This window comes from Felis catus, chromosome A3 (assembly GCF_018350175.1).
Source record: "Felis catus isolate Fca126 chromosome A3, F.catus_Fca126_mat1.0, whole genome shotgun sequence".
NCBI lineage: Eukaryota > Metazoa > Chordata > Mammalia > Carnivora > Felidae > Felis > Felis catus.
Window position 1 is genome coordinate 41723729 of NC_058370.1, and position 15547 is coordinate 41739275.

Below are 15547 nucleotides of genomic sequence, written 5' to 3' on the forward strand. Positions count from 1 at the left end.
AGAAGAGACATGTAAAATTTGAATTGCCGGAGGCCTCTTCTATTATGTGGTGAGACCTGAATGTAATCCTCATTGTGGCCTACCTGGGTCATAAAGCAGACGGAAGATGTTATAATGAATAATAGGATGTTTATGCAATGCTTGTATTTGCTGCATGCTCCATCTACGAACAATATTAAAGACCATAATTTATAACATAGAATTATGTTTTTTTTAAATCTATGAAGACAAGCAAGTCTGTCTAATATTTTTCATTCTTTGCTAAAGTTCTTATGCTGCTTATGTACTGTTTCCCTCCCAACTATACTGTCCCTCTGCTAACATCTTAAAGTTCATTCCCTCTGTTCTTCATGATCATTAGTTCTGTGCTTATTAAGGATACTTAAGAAAATAATCAATGGGGCAATTTTTAAGAAAGTATTTTCTGAAAAAAGCAAAAAAAGGGGGAAGTTATGTGAAAATTATTGATAAGATATTAGAAGGCTACCATGGTTCATTTAAGAAATTCCTTCCACAGTAGATCTTCCGGCCAAAAACATGACAAGCTAACTAATTTTACTGATATCCTCATCAGAGACTCAAAACCCTTCATTTATAAGGCAACAGGGTGTGTATATGTGCATGGGGGGAAGGGGGGAAGGGTGGAAGTGACAAAAACAAGCTCCACCTAAAAACATCTGAACCCTATTGCCTCAAAAAGTCAAAAAGCCTCTACATGGTTATTGCAGATAAGACAGCAGCCACCGGTGTGTAGATCCTAACACACTCGCCAGTTTCCTGCCCTTTCCTGTTTACTTCCCCACACCTGGGGAGAGGAAAATCAATGATGAAGCACAGAACACATTAAGTAGCTTGTTAGTTCTGAGGGGGAAAGAAGGAAGGTCTGTACTTTGTGGCCAAAGGGAGCCGGTGAGTTTCTGGGTTAAGCTTTGACACTGCCCCTATCAGTGATCAGGAGTAGAAATGAAGAGAGGGCTATGGCATTTATATTGTACATCCTCCAAAGGTCTCGCTAGAACAGAAGAATGACCCCTCCATGCCAAGGCTAATATAAATGGCTTCATGGAATCGCTGATTTGCTCAACTGCCTGCAACATTCAATGAGTAGCTACAATGAGCTCATCATGATCCCAGCTAGAAGTGGAAGAGAGAGGATGGAGCAGGGAAGAATCCACCTCCTTCCTTCTAAGACTCTGGAATTTAGTAGAACATACACATCCAAGACACAGGAGAACACTGGCTGTGAAACCTAGGACCCGATGAAATAGCTAATAAATATAAGACACGCAACGCAATTCCCCATAGGAATGTTGAACAGAGATGGATAAAAAAGAAAGGGTCACTCAGAGGAGAGAGAGCTTCTGAAGAGCCCAGTTTCAAGCCTCTCACAGAGGAGGAGGGAGCTGAGTACCAGATCATACTTTGTGAAGAGAGACATACCTGAGACTGCCATGGGCATGACTCATCTCAGAAGGCAGGCCAGTGGACCAGCTCGGGCCAGCAGAACACGCTGGTCAGCAGCTGAGAGTGATGATGTGTTAGGTGGGAGGCGGAGAGGGAGGGCGGCCAGAGGAAAGAGCCGAATGCCTTCTGAGGTGACCCTGCAGCTGATAAGATTGCTTACAGAAGCCGTTAGAAAAAGCCAGACTTGAAGATGAAGAGTCTTTCCAGGACAGAAATATAAAAGCTCGGAGAAAGTCCTGGCATGTGGGGAGGCATGTGGCATAGGGGGAAGGGTAGTCAAAACTAAACCAACAAGTAAGGAGTTGAAAGCACATAGGTTGGAAAGCAATAGTCAAAAAGTCTGAAAGGAGGAAGGAAAAGGCAATTAACTGAGGAAGAAGACACCGCAGGGCATGTGGTGCTGTCTCCATTCCATGTATTATAGTGAGAGGAGGGTATTTTAAATCCCTGGGTCCTTCCAGGAAGCTTGATGCATTACTAATGTGCTCTGCTACAGAGCTGTCCTAATCATGGCTAAAACGGAGGATGTCAGTGAAGGTCACTGCCAACCGGGCACTTTTTCAAGCAGCACAAATTAGCCTGCCGGAATCCAGCAGACACAGAGATTCCAAGCCACCCTACTAGAAGTCGACGTGAAGCCAAAAACAATCAGAAATGCTTTAATCACCTAACAAATAATGAGGCAGACCCAAATTTACAAGGCTGAGGTTCAAGAAAAGGAAGCAGGGTGGTGATAAAGATATTTTATCAGTGCTCTGCTACCCCCGCCTTTTTTTTTAATTGTAGATACTTAACATATTTACATTTTCAATTTTAGAGGTCTGCATTTTTCTAGTGTCAAATCAGTTAGGTACACAGAGCCTTTCCGCGTCCTTGACTATTCTCATAATGTTCATTTTATTAAAAATCTCAAAAATTATGCCAAGTATTTTTATAAGTTTCCTCCTGAGAGCCTTGTCAAGTGTGTGATGAGCCACAGAGCCTCATCCTGAGAGCTGAGGGTCAGTTTCCAGACCTCGGGTGCCACGTTCTGACTGCCCTCAGGACACGGCATGCCAGGGAACAAATGGACGTTCTGGGCTCCTTCAAAGTGCTCAGCTGGGCTATTTTTTGAATCTGATGGGAGTCTGAGTTTTTCTGGGAAGACAAGTTGGACGGTTGACAAGGTTTCCTTCTCTGGAACGACGACATACCTGAATTCGCTTAAAGCACGACATCTGGTCACATCAAACTGTGCTCGTGGAGAAGGTGTGTTTAGAGACTGAGTGTGGGGATAGAAAACTCGATCTTCCCTCAAAAGGGCAATGTGGGTGTTCAGAAGGACTAACGACTGGAGGTTGTCTTGGCCGGGGTCACCCTCGACTCTGACTGTCGTGTAGAGCAGTAACTGTACCTCTGCCAGAGAGGGGATGTTGACTTCCATATTTCCATGAAGAAAGTAAATCATGTCAACCAAGGTATCCTGGAATCTGGATGACAACCGAACACCGTCTGCCAAAACTAAATCAGGGATTTCTGCTTTCCAGTCAAGAGAAAGCTGAACCAGATCTTGTTGGAACAAAGGGTGATTAGTGCGGACAGCAGCGTCAGACTCGGGCATCAGGACACACAGGAGGTCACCGCAAATCTGCTGACAGAGGGTTTTGCTGTAACTAAATACGGTGAGCAGGAGACTCTCTGCAGAGCCCAAGAGTCTGATGCTCTGCCCACCAAAGCCGACTTGGATTTCCTCTAGTCCAGAGAGAGGCAGAGCATGAAAAATGCCCATTGAGGCTGAAGGGTTATCTGACAGAACCAAAGCATATAGCATGGAATGAAGCAGAAGCAAACATGCTGGCTGAGGGTCAGGTTCTGTGCAGTTAGCAACAGCAAGCCAGTAAACACCTTTGACTTCCTTTATGTCGCCTGAGAGTTCTGGTACGGAACAAGCCACATGCTCAAGAAAGTCTTTTAGAGGCTGCTCCTGAAGTTTCAGCATCTGGGCTGGGAATCGCACAAGAGTCTGCTTAAATGCGGGTCTCCTTCCAGAATCTTCAGATTCTAGGTGCAGCACTGAGCTTGCGGAGGAGTCTGGGGATCCTGCAGCAGCAGAGGCAGCAGTGAGGCCTGATGCTCTGAAAGGCATAGTGCCCTCTGCTGGCCTGGCGGCTCCTGCCTCTTCAGGATCCCTGCTGCCAGCCTGAGCTTCTCTGGGGAAAGAATAAGGCTCTGATGATGCCTGCTGTGACTTCAGGGGCGTGTCCAGGGGAAAGTGTTTCAGAAATGGTAATCTTCTGATAAATGTCGTCACATGGGAGGTGAGCCCCCTGGGGTCACACAGGTTCCCTATATGCCCGGCTTGGCGGATCACCTCTGTGCCAGCCTGTAGCAGGTGACTGCTGGTATCTTTATAAAGGTCTGCCAGCCTGTGGTAAAAATAGCCCAACCTGCTGTTTCCTTCTGTCCTGATATTTATCAGGGACTGTGGAGAGTTAGCTTTTTTAGCATCTAACTCTGTCTCGACTTGCTGCTCACCACAAAACTTCCCGGTGGGTGCATGCTGAGGAACGCTGTGGGAGGCACCCTCCTCACCAGAAACCGTTTCAGAGAGGGCCAAGCAGAGTAACTTGCTTTGCCTGGTCTGCTTGCTTCCATTACGTAGAGGCACTTCTTGGGACAAATCTTGCAGCAAAGGCCAGCTGGACTCGATTCCCAAGTTGTGTTTATCTTTATGAGCCATCACATCATTGAGATGTTTGAACCGATGCTGATGTTTTGTGTCACTGGTGTTGCTTTCGTTAAGAAATGTGATTTCAGGTAGACTGAAACGTTTTGGTTGGAAACAGCCTGCACACTCAGGATGACCGTATCCATGATCACTGTTCTGCCACACCTTGTGTACGGAGGACCGATGTCTTCGCTGGTGGGCTCTCTCGCACGATGCTGAGGAGGGAGCAGGAGACGCCGAGATGCTCTGTGTCGTGGGAGGACCCGGATGGTTGTTCCGCTCCACCTCCCTCCCCTCTTCTCTGCCGGAAGGGCCAGTGACATCTCTGGGCAGCAGCGGGGCAAGATACCTTTTCTGTTCAAGATGTCAAAAACAGTTGAAATGGGGGTTGGCAGCACCTTTTGCAAACCTTTTTGCACATGAAGATTCCTGCAGTCATTGGTTTCATTGTGCAGATTAATGCAGAGGTTAAATCGAAAGCCTAAGCTATTCATATTGATTGATACATGATTTAAGAATGGATGATCTGATTCACACACAGGACATCAATTTCCATATTATTTATCTTACAAATTGCCAAGTGTTTGAAAGAAATATGTTGTGCGGGATTGATCCACAGTATCCACTTCTTGGTCTAATATTTCAATTGCTCCAAAATAAATCCTAAGATCTTTCACTCAATTTGCAAAAGGTCAGAATTAGTTGTGAAAATAAGTCCATGACTGTATGTCCAAAATGTAAAAGTAATCAGGGCACACTTAATGAAAATCAGATGACAGGGCCAAAAGGAAATTGACAAGTATTGCAACCTCAGTCATATTTCTCTTGCCTCTTGGTTCACTTCATGGGAATCTTTAATTATGCCTGCCCTGGTTAGACTGCCGTGACCAGAGCTACGAACCAGCACTGTGAAAGGCTTCCCCGCTACAGGCCAGGCACAGTGGACACAAAGAAATAACAGGCAATGTCCTACACTTCACAAGGTTATCTGCTAGAGAGAAGAATGTCTAGAGGAAGACAATGTCATTACTGGACCAGACGGGTGGAGGCGTGGCAGTGGCCAAAGTCAGCTAAGCCTCCTGTGGGACACCCAGCCCTTCACCTCTTGTTCTCTGTTCTGTAATATATGGGCGCCATCTGTAAGACTTCTACCACCTAGTTTTGTTTGTTTTTGTTTTGTTTTGTTTTTTAATTTAGGAATGTATGGGAAGGACAGGTCCGGTCCCTCAGTGGAAGAAAATACTACAAGTAAAACCTTACAAATCGTATGCCCAAATAAACCTTGGTTTGACAATCCACCAGAGAAATAAGCTAATCAACCGAGAGTATGTCCTTTGTACTACTGCCAACTCACAGTCCATAAAATGAGCAGGGTTTTTAAAACATTGAGAAGTGTTCAGTTTCATTTCCAAACCCCATATCTGATTCTGATTATATAATTCTGCCTTTTAAATGCAGACCAGGGGAAAGGATACTGTTACAAATGAAAAACTGGGCAAGGAGCCTCCACCACAGTTACATGCCATTCAAATAAAGTCCAAGCAGTTTTCAACCTGCAGGATTCCGTTTAATTTTAAGTCCATATAATAGCTTGCCTTCCCTATTAGCCATTAATCTCACTGGGACTTCAAAATTCTAATTACGCAACCAAACATTAAGAAAATTTAATCACACGAGCATGCCATAATTTAAGGCGACCTTATCAATCTGAAAAATCATTACCTACCTCATATTTTAGCTTACGTTGAATGGTGCCATTGTGGAGTTTCTCATTATCCTGATAAGAAAATAAAAAGCGCTCTATATTAAATTATAGCTTGTTCATAGAGGGAAAAGAAACTGATTTGATTAGAAATATTTATGGGAACAAAATTCTAAAGAAACATACTTACTCAACAATGACATCCCTTCTATAGAATTTATATTCCCAAGGTAAGTATGACTCTATCACTCCATCTGCCTGTAAGGGAACTGAAGCATCTATTCCTAATCTTAAAATTCTAAGAATAATATGAACATATTAAATAAAATTCAATAAATTAAATAAATGAAATAAAACTTCCTTAGGACCCTTATTAACTTGAGGAATAGGAATGAAATGTTTCTATTTTGATAAAAATCAACATCGCATATACGTATCTTCTCAAAAGCAAAATTATATATCTACTCAGGATAATTTATCAAGCAAAATTAAATACTTAAGGAAATTGGTTGTTTTTTTTGGAGAAAACGGAAAAATGTTACATGTAGAATCTTTATAAGTCAAAGTAAATAAAGCATTTTAGTAGACTCTATATTCAGTTAAGAATTCCCCCAGAAGTACAAAACTCTTAAATAAACAAAGTTTCTCTTGAACCAATACTATTTATAACATGTTAAGCTCCACCCAAGCTATATTTAATTTTTAGAGAACATTCTGCATCTCAGTTTTCTCACCGAGAAACAATAATAAGGGGGCCCATCACCACTACCTCCACCAACTTATGGAGAGGTCACCTTGAAAACTAATGATGGGGTGCATGGGTGGCTCAGTCGGTTAAGCATCCAACTTTGGCTTGGGTCATGATCTCATGAGTTTGAGCCCAGCGTCGGGCTCTGTGCTGATACCTCAGAGCCTAGAGCCTGCTTCAGATTCTCTGTCTCCCTCTCTCTCTGCCCCTCCCCAACTCACGCTCTGTCTCTGTCTCTCAAATACAAATAAACATTAAAAAAAAAAAAATAAACTTAAAAAAATAAAACAAATGACTGATGGCTTGGCTCCCTCAGCTCACCCTTGCCACATCTGCAGATGCACTGCTATCCTCGCCAATTGCGCGATGCAAATCCTGAAGTCGTCGTTGGACTTCTTCTTCAATGTAAGCACTGATCCTGCAAACAACAGAGATGGGGGAGGTGGCACTTAAAGATTTCTAACCACAGAGGGCATCTGAGATCCTCAGTTTACTACGCCCTTCAAAAAGAGGTGCTCTCTCATTCTAAACATCAAACATAACAACTCGGGACCTTGACCATTTTTCTACTTTCTAAGAAATGCAGTGCCATGTGTTCATGATCTGGGTTTTCTCCAAACAAGAGAGAAGTGGACTAATAACAGAATCTTGAGAATAAAAGGGAGACGACATGATCCCATCCACATCTCTCCTGGCTCTCCTTAGTGGAACCCCTGCTCCAGGAGAATCACAGACGCTGGCTTCAGAAGGCTCCACGGCCTCAGACCAGACTCTGAAAACCCACACTTCATTCACCAAGCCTCAGTTTCTTCACATGGAAAATTGTGAGTGTTATTTCTCATATCATAAAGTCATTTAAGAGGATTAAAGGGGAGGGGGAGAGTGGGCACAATCTCTATGAATCTTCACTATTCCAAGGGAACAATGGCTTGAATTGTTTCTGCTCCATCGTGTCTCTCTATAGGCACCTGGCTGTGAGAAACCATATTTTAAAGGCCCCTCTACCTTTCAAACTGCCTGGCATGTGGCCAAGACAGTGGAAGCAAGAAACAGTTGATGACTGAAGCAGTTGTCAACTAAATATATGGTACCCTAGAGAATGGAGGTGAACGCGTATGAAGTGCAACCATCCACCCAGAGAAACCAGGAAGACCGAAGAATTTTAGTTCCAGCTAAAATCTTTCTAGTGGCTCAGACTGCCCACATGGAAGGCTTGCTTAGCTCCAGACTCTCCCTCTCCCATACAGACACCGATTAGATGGATTATTTAAAATTAACTGTTTTGCACGTTTATTTCTTAGCACACTAAAAAATAATCTGGTTTCATCTTTCTAAGCATATGTGCACTCCTAGAAACATCTCGGTACTATGAACCATGCCTTGATGATTTCCTGAAATGTTAGGCAAAGAGATTAATATTTTAAGTAAAAGAGCACAGAAGAATGGATAATAAAATGCAGTAGTTACCTTTCAATACTGAAAGAAAAATCATGTGCAGCTGACCCAGAGCCAAGGGCACTTACAAATGAATTACTTCTCTGGACCTTTTACTTAGAGTTTAAACTAGCCCCACTGAAGATGCAGACCTAGATTTAAGGGGCCACAGAGGCTCATACCATTCTTCATACATTTTGATATCCAAATACATGTCACCTACTGCCCAGGGCTCATGACTGCCCAATTTGAAATGTCCCCAAGACACAGCTGGAGTTGACGAAAATACTCCACTTTCTTATAGGCAAAGAATGATTAAGTCAACTTATCTGAAAGCTCTAAGTCACAGAGCAATTTACAATACCACTCAAGTTGAAAACCATTTTACTATAGTAACATCAGGTATATATGCTATTCATGACCATTCCAAATATACTGGCACAGTTTTTGTAACAGACTTCATCTATTTGTAATTAATGACTTCATAAATTAACTGTCAGCACGAGGTCCTTCTTCTGGGTATGGTTCAATTAACTCTACTTCTTTGTTCCTCTCAGCCTGGCCTTGGTTCAGTCCTTTCTAGATGACGTGGTTTCCCTGGACCTTCCAATTCTACCTTCTCACACAACACTACTCCAAAATGCCTTGGGTTTGGATGGCCAGTCCTCAGATCTTTGGTTCCCTTCAAATGATACCTCTCCCCCCAGGCAATAAATTTATGGAGACAAAGTATACATATCTCAGAGACACCTATCACTAGTCACCTCTGATAGATCCCTTCACATGCACACTGGACAATACAAGGTACAGTGAGTCATTAAACCACATGGCAAATGTAAGTTTGGCATCAGTTTATAATGTCCAGTACCTGGCATCCATCAGAGGGACCAGGTGAGATTTTTCAGCACTGGATGGCAAGCTGGAAGAAGGAGCCTTCCCCTCCATGGTCCCACGATGCCCCTTTTGAACACCATCAACCTCACAGATCTTCTGCTTCAACTGCTGGATTTCATGCTCTAATCTACAGAGATGGGAGTTACATGAATTCATTCATGAACAGTATTTCCGGAGCATCTTCACTGGGTGAGACATTGTTCTTGAAACCATGGGGGATCTAGACACTTTTTGCAAAGAGCTTTACCTTCTAGTAGTAAAGGTGCCACATATGCATCAGACAAGGTATCAGGGGATAACGAGCCATGAGAAGGATTCAGAACAATGCTGCAGGTGTTCAAAAGTTGGAGAGAGTTTAATTATCAAGGGCAAAGATATTCCCACAGTGCTGAGCCAATCCTCTGAGGTAGATGTACAGGATTCTGAGCCCCCTACCCCTGCCTCAACAAAACAGTTGGTCTTTGACCACATATGGGGATCCCCCTACATACCTCTGTTTGACAAAAGAGATCTATGCTTTAAAGAATTTTTAACCACCACCAACCCAAGGAGGATCTGCGTGGTCAAGGCAGTTCTAAGTTGAATCTTCAGAGGCCCGTAGGAATTTGGGCATTTGGAGATGAGGGTTAAGGGCTCTCCAGGTACAAAAAGCAATATGAACAAAGGCCTAAGTCACAAAAACTAGAAATCCACTTTGGCTAAGGCAGAGGGTGTGGGAAAGGGAAACAGGAGAGAGACCTAGGAAGGCAAGGTGAGTATCTTGAGAAATTAAACCACTGTAGAACCAAACACTTATTTCCAATGATAAATGATACATCCAATATGAGGTCAAGTGTGTGTAAGCTCATTCTCCTGCTGGCCCGGGTATGATTGGATCCAGGGCCAGGAGGCTAGAGGGCCAAGCTTGCCAGTAAATTTGGCCCAGGAAACATAGGCGCTACAGCTCCCTCACTGTGTGAACTAAGGCGAGTTAATGAAATCTGGGCCTCAATTTTTTCATACACCAATCTGAAGAGTCAACTAGTCTAAATTCCTTCAGTCCCAAACTTCAAGGATTCTAGCTTCAGATGCTGGCACAGCATGATCCTACCAGCTCTCTGGTGTTACCAACAGCAAATTGATGGACCTACATGAAAGCCAAGTTCTCAACTCACAGGGATGTAATTACGAGGTCACCAGGGTCAGCACTCATGGGTTCCATGGAGGCAATGCCCAGCCTAACTCAGCCATTCATCTGTCTGCTGATGAGCAAGTACTTACTAAGCATCAACTTCCACAGCATGTAGTCTTTTCAAAGGAGGAAGAAAAATGCATAAACATTGACATCAGGGGCCAGTTGGTGGGCCAAGAACAAGGGAACAATATTAATACAAAGTCTTAGAGATGGTAAGGAAAACGAGCCAGATATAAGCAAGTAACTGCCAACATTTATAGTTAAGATGACATGTACCAGAGTCGGTCAAAGACATCTTTCAGGAGTGGGGCAGTGGAAAAGATACCACAGAGCAAAGGGGTTGTTGGCATGGGGTCCTGAAGCCCCAACAGGATTTCTATGGGTGGCAAGGGAAGCAGGGCGTCCCAGGAAAGGATTGTAGCACATATGAAGACAAGAGGACGAAGTGGCTCAGAGTGGGCTGGTGAGTAGACCTGCCACTTTCTAACTGCATGACACTTGTCCCCAATGACTGTATAACCACTGGGTGGAAAAGATGACAGAGAATGGATTAAATCTTGCTCATAAGGAAGCCAACAAGGAAAGCCAAGTTCAGTGCACTGTTGTCTAAGCTAGTTCTACTTGAATTTAAAATTTCACACTTGTGGGATTTCACAAGCGGCTGACTCAGGCCGCACGGCAGGCCCTGGCTTAGCCGTGAGAACCCAGAGAGATAATAACACACAAAACCAACACCCACAGAAAGCTGCAGTAGCATCACAGCCAGCGCAAAGAGCTCAGAATTTGTTGGCCTGAATTAGGTCTTAGCAAAGTCTACTCCATCAAAACACATGAAGCCAAAAGCATCCTTTGTGTGGCTTCTGGAGGAACGCTGACATCAGGAAATCACTTCCCTGGAAATCACAATACTGTATCCGCTATAATAGAGTATTAATACTAATGGCCAGGGAGTGAAGCTGGTTGACAAAAGCCAGGGACATCAAGCTAAAAGCCCACGTGGCATTCTCACTGCACACTGCAGGATATAAATTGAGAGCGTGCCCTCCACTGCTTTAAATTTCCTGGGGCTGGAGCTTTGTCCGGCAATTTCATTTACATAACATACCTGCAATCATTTTCTTAAAACTCCAACCTATTTCTCCGAAGTAATAGCATTATGGTTTTTGATTGTTATTTCTTGCTGTTTTGCCAGAGGGAATTACCAGAGAGCAAAGGTAAATAGAACCCACAGTATAAGCAGATCATTTGAAAGGCAGGTTGTCCCAAACTGTTCAGGCAAGATGATGGAGAGAGGCTCCAGCCTCAGGTCTTGCTTTGTCGTTAGTATGGATCCTTGGCGTCTGCCAGTATCAAGCTGGGCTCCTACAAGCCAGCCGACTGGGCTTCGGTTGCAGCCCCTCTGGAGGCGCTGTGGGTGCCTGGAATGCTGGAGAGGGGGCAGCGGTCCAGGCCCTCCAACCTGGGCTTCAGGTAAGATCTCAACCGACCAAGGGGTCTGGAGCTAAAGAAAATGCACAGGCCCCTGGTCTCCTCCGCCCTCTTGTAAGAGGACGCACTGAGGCCCACGGATCAAAGAGCCTGCCGAGGCCAGCCAGGCAGGAACAGGGTGGGCCAGGGTATGAAAGCTGGGCAGGACAACAAAGCGGGTGATGTCTGCACACCAGGCAGACTACCTACTTTCTGGGAGTCTTGGCATCACGTCTGCTGGGCTACCAGAAAAACGTGTTCTTGACTTCATGCACTTATTCCTTCTGAGAACCTACCGTGTGGGAAGCATGGTGACAGGGAATGGGTGGGAGAAGATAAATACTCTTTTTTTACCATGAAAATAGTGCCAGTTCCTAGTTTTATTTTTCATAACACCAAAAGTAACATGAGTAAATCATCACCACACGTGCTTGAATATACCGCTCGCTGTGTTCATGAATCACCTGGAGAATTTTGTTTAGCAATTTCCTTTTTAATACAGAATCCTGGGGCCTCCTTCAAATACTGTGAATCAGGAAGGGAAGGAAAAGGGCTATTTTTCAGTTTCCCAACAGGGGTGGAAATCAGCACCTGCTCTGTGTGGTCTGTGACCGAAGGGATGATGCTGTATTGTAACTAGTGCTGGTCACAGAGAAGATGTTAGGCCCAGGGTGAGGGTGACGTGGGGAATAGGGGAGGGTAGGAAAAATTCTGAGGAGGGATGGTCGGGGGAGGGGGGGGGGCGAGAAGGGGAGGACAGAAGGAAGAAAGGAGGGAGGAAGGGAAGGGAAAGAGAAAAGGGAGGGGAGGGGACAGATACAGGGGAGGGGGCAAGCTGGAAGCAGTCATATTTATCAAATATGACAATAATCGTATTCCATAAGTCAGTGGAGTCATAGACAAGGGCTCTGGTTTTGTTTGAGTGTGTTTTTCAATGGCAGGCCAACGATTCTCAGATGAGGATCCTAAGGAGCAAGAAAATGTGTGTGGGGGGGTGCTTTTCTCAGCTTTGGTTGGACCACAAGCGTTGGCTGCTGTATCAGAGAACACACAGGCGAACAGAATCGCTTTTTTAGAAAGACAGCGAGACGCACACCTTGAGAGGGCGGAAAACACACCACCTTTGGCACCTACGGTGTGCCGTGCTCTCCCTGTCCAGCCTCACCTCTCCCGGTCCTTCTCCAGGGCTTCCTGCTCAGCTTCCAGGCTGGCCCGGAGGCCGGACTGCTCGCTGCTGCTGCTGTTCAGCGTGGCCAGTCTCTGCCTCTGCTCCTCGATCTCCAGGCCCAGGGTGGAGCGCCTCTGCAGGGCCCAGTGCCTCCTCTCCAGCCTGGCCACGGCCCGCTCCAGCGCCTCGCGCTGCTGCTTCTCCCGCGACTCGAGGATCTCCTTTTCCTTCTTCCTCACTTTTTCTTCCTGACGGGCGATGTTGGCAGTGAACTCAAAGGTGGCTTGGAGCTTCTGCAGCTGGCTCGCGTTGGCCTGGTACTGAGCGAGCTGTTCCTCTTTTTCTTCCATTTCTTTTTCCACTTGATAAAGAGTGTTGTCTAAGCCGAGAGGACCTCTGTCAAGGATTTCAAACGCTCTCTGCTTTTCCTCCAACAGGGTTGGCAAATGATGCTGCAGGAGGTACTGGAGCTGGCGTTCCTTATACTGCAGCCTGTATTCCGCGGGCTTGATCTTCTCGAGGATTTGAGCCGCCTGGGTGACGTGTGTGACACCCTCGGCATCTTTCTCCGACACTCTGAAGTCATCTTCGTTTGCAGACTTTAAACGCTCCAGGAGTTCTTGTTCCTCTTCGACTTCTTTTCTCAGGAGGTCCTTCTGCTGAACCAGGTCCTTCTCCAAGTTGGCCAGCTTGACCAGCTGCCTTCTCTTGAACTCCAGGAAACGCAGCTGAGCCCGTTCTGACTCCTCGCCGTCGTCCTCCCCTTCGGCCCGGGCCTCCTTCACCCGCAGGAGGGCCTCCCGGATGCCCTCCAGGTCCCTCCTCTCCTCCTCCACCCGCTGCACCTCCCCTCGCTGGAGGAGCCGGCTCATCTCCCGCTTCTGGCGCAGCTGCTCCTCTAGGTGCACCACGAGCACGACCTGCTCCTTCTCCTGCTCCTCCAGCCTCTTCTTCTCCGACTCGAGCTTGGCGTACTGCTCGTCCTTCTCCTTCTTGAGGCGGTCCAGCTCTCGAAATATCTGGATCTTCTCGGCCTTCTCGTTGTTGTTGAGCTCCTGGAGCCGCTGGAGCTCTTCTTTGACTCGGAGAAAGCTCTCCTCCTCCTGCTTCTTCTTCTGCAGCTCGATTTCCTGCTGCTCCCGCAGCCTTTCCTCTTCGAACTTTTCCTTCTCGGCAAGCAAATCCTTCAGCCTGCTCTCGATGTGGAAGCTGCGGCGTTTGAGGCTCTCCTCCTGCTTGCGGATCTGCAGCTGGACAATCTCCGTCTCCTTGCGCTGAGTCTCCACCTCCTGCTGCATCCGCTCCAGTTCTGCCTTATCTGACTTCTGCTTTTCTTCCATTTCTTCTATGAGTTTCCTGAAATGCCAAACGTTGACCCATCATCGTCTGCTCGCTACATACGAATGGTGCTCGAACTTTTCCCTACCTGAAATGTTCTGAACATGGACACGTGCCACAAAGTCAGGCCCTTCACTAAAATAAAAAGTGGGGGGAACTGCTTTCCTTTTCATTTCCGGCAGCACACTGCTTAGCTTTTTCACTCTGTAACTGTCCAACATATCATTTGCCTAATCTCCTGAAGTCGCCTCTGATATCATTTCTTTGTAGAGTCTATAAGCATAATGTGTTATGCATGATATAATTTTAAAAGCCCCCTGAGCTCAAAGAGAAAGAACCGTGCCCAATTTAAATTTAAATGTGAATAATGTTATTCAGCCCAATGGCTAAAACTCAATAGAAATTCAGTTACACAATGACATTAAATAAAAATGCTTATGCTGTCCTCAACTCATTGGGGTCAAATATCAAAGTCAAGATAATCGACAGTTCATTGTTGCAGCTCAAATAACCGCATGCTATTTAGCATTTAATCACTAGTTTAGGACAAATGGTAATCACCAAATGGCCCCAAATATTAGTTTATTAACACATAACACTGAGAATAACAGGAGTCTCCATAGAAAACTGAGATGCATGATTTCAGGGGTTACATGTCATGCTTGGTCTATAGCATTCTAAACTCCAGGTTCCAGAAAATAAATATCCAATTTACAGATTTTCTCTGGCCTTTAGTTTCTACTCTAATATATAACCTTACTCTGTTTCTTGGCTCGTTAAACAGGATGAGGGTGGGGAGAAGGAGAAAATACTTAGTTTTATCAGATAATTATATTCAGAACATATAAAAAAAACCTCTCCCAATCAGCTAAAAAAATCACTCACACACACACACACACACACACACACACACACACACACGAGAAAAGTGGGCCAAGAATTTAAAGAAGCAAATTATAGAAGGGAAATATAAATGGCCAAATAACATAAGCAAAGATGTTTAAAAGGGGAGGAGATATAAGGAAGGGGAACTGTCATTCTTTTGGCTTTTTAAAACCTCAGGCGATAATCACTAAGGGGGATATGCTTTTAGATTAAACCTAAGTATACATTTGGCGAATTAAATGTAACGAGTGTATGAAATTTGCCTACTGACTCTATTCCCACTTTCTCCCAAGTATTTGAAGATGTACTGTTTTCAAAACATTCAAACATGAGGTAAAACTAACCAGCTAGAGAAATGACCTACAGTCATTAAACACGTAAATACTTGACACAGAGCCAGAGCAAGGTAGTGAAACAGACCCGAAGAAATCCGTCTGGAGCAGTAATGCAAGAATCCACAGACTACAGTAGTGTTAAAACCCGTACTCCACATGGCTTACCTTTTACTTTCTAATTTTTCAAGTTCTTCGCGCTGTTGCCGCTCAAATTCAAGTCTAATAAAAATC

The 15547-nt window shown here is 44.9% G+C and overlaps 1 protein-coding gene across 10 annotated transcripts in view; it reads right to left on the reverse strand.

Moving 5' to 3' along the window:
- The window catches only part of KIF16B (kinesin family member 16B), a 288745-nt gene that overhangs the window by 86012 nt on the left and 187186 nt on the right, over positions 1-15547 (reverse strand). For 5 of the 10 annotated variants that reach the window (XM_045053906.1, XM_045053901.1, XM_045053905.1 and 2 more), the window contains 5 exons: positions 15482-15535; positions 12756-14114; positions 8924-9076; positions 6943-7039; positions 5898-5948 (listed from right to left, as the gene is read on the reverse strand). In XM_045053906.1, the coding sequence (XP_044909841.1) occupies positions 5898-5948; positions 6943-7039; positions 8924-9076; positions 12756-14114; positions 15482-15535 (1714 nt within the window). Of the gene's footprint in view, positions 1-2657; positions 4526-5897; positions 5949-6942; positions 7040-8923; positions 9077-12755; positions 14115-15481; positions 15536-15547 lie in introns of all 10 variants that reach the window. The other 5 variants (XR_006595389.1, XR_006595390.1, XR_006595388.1 and 2 more) reach the window with 2 other exon arrangements.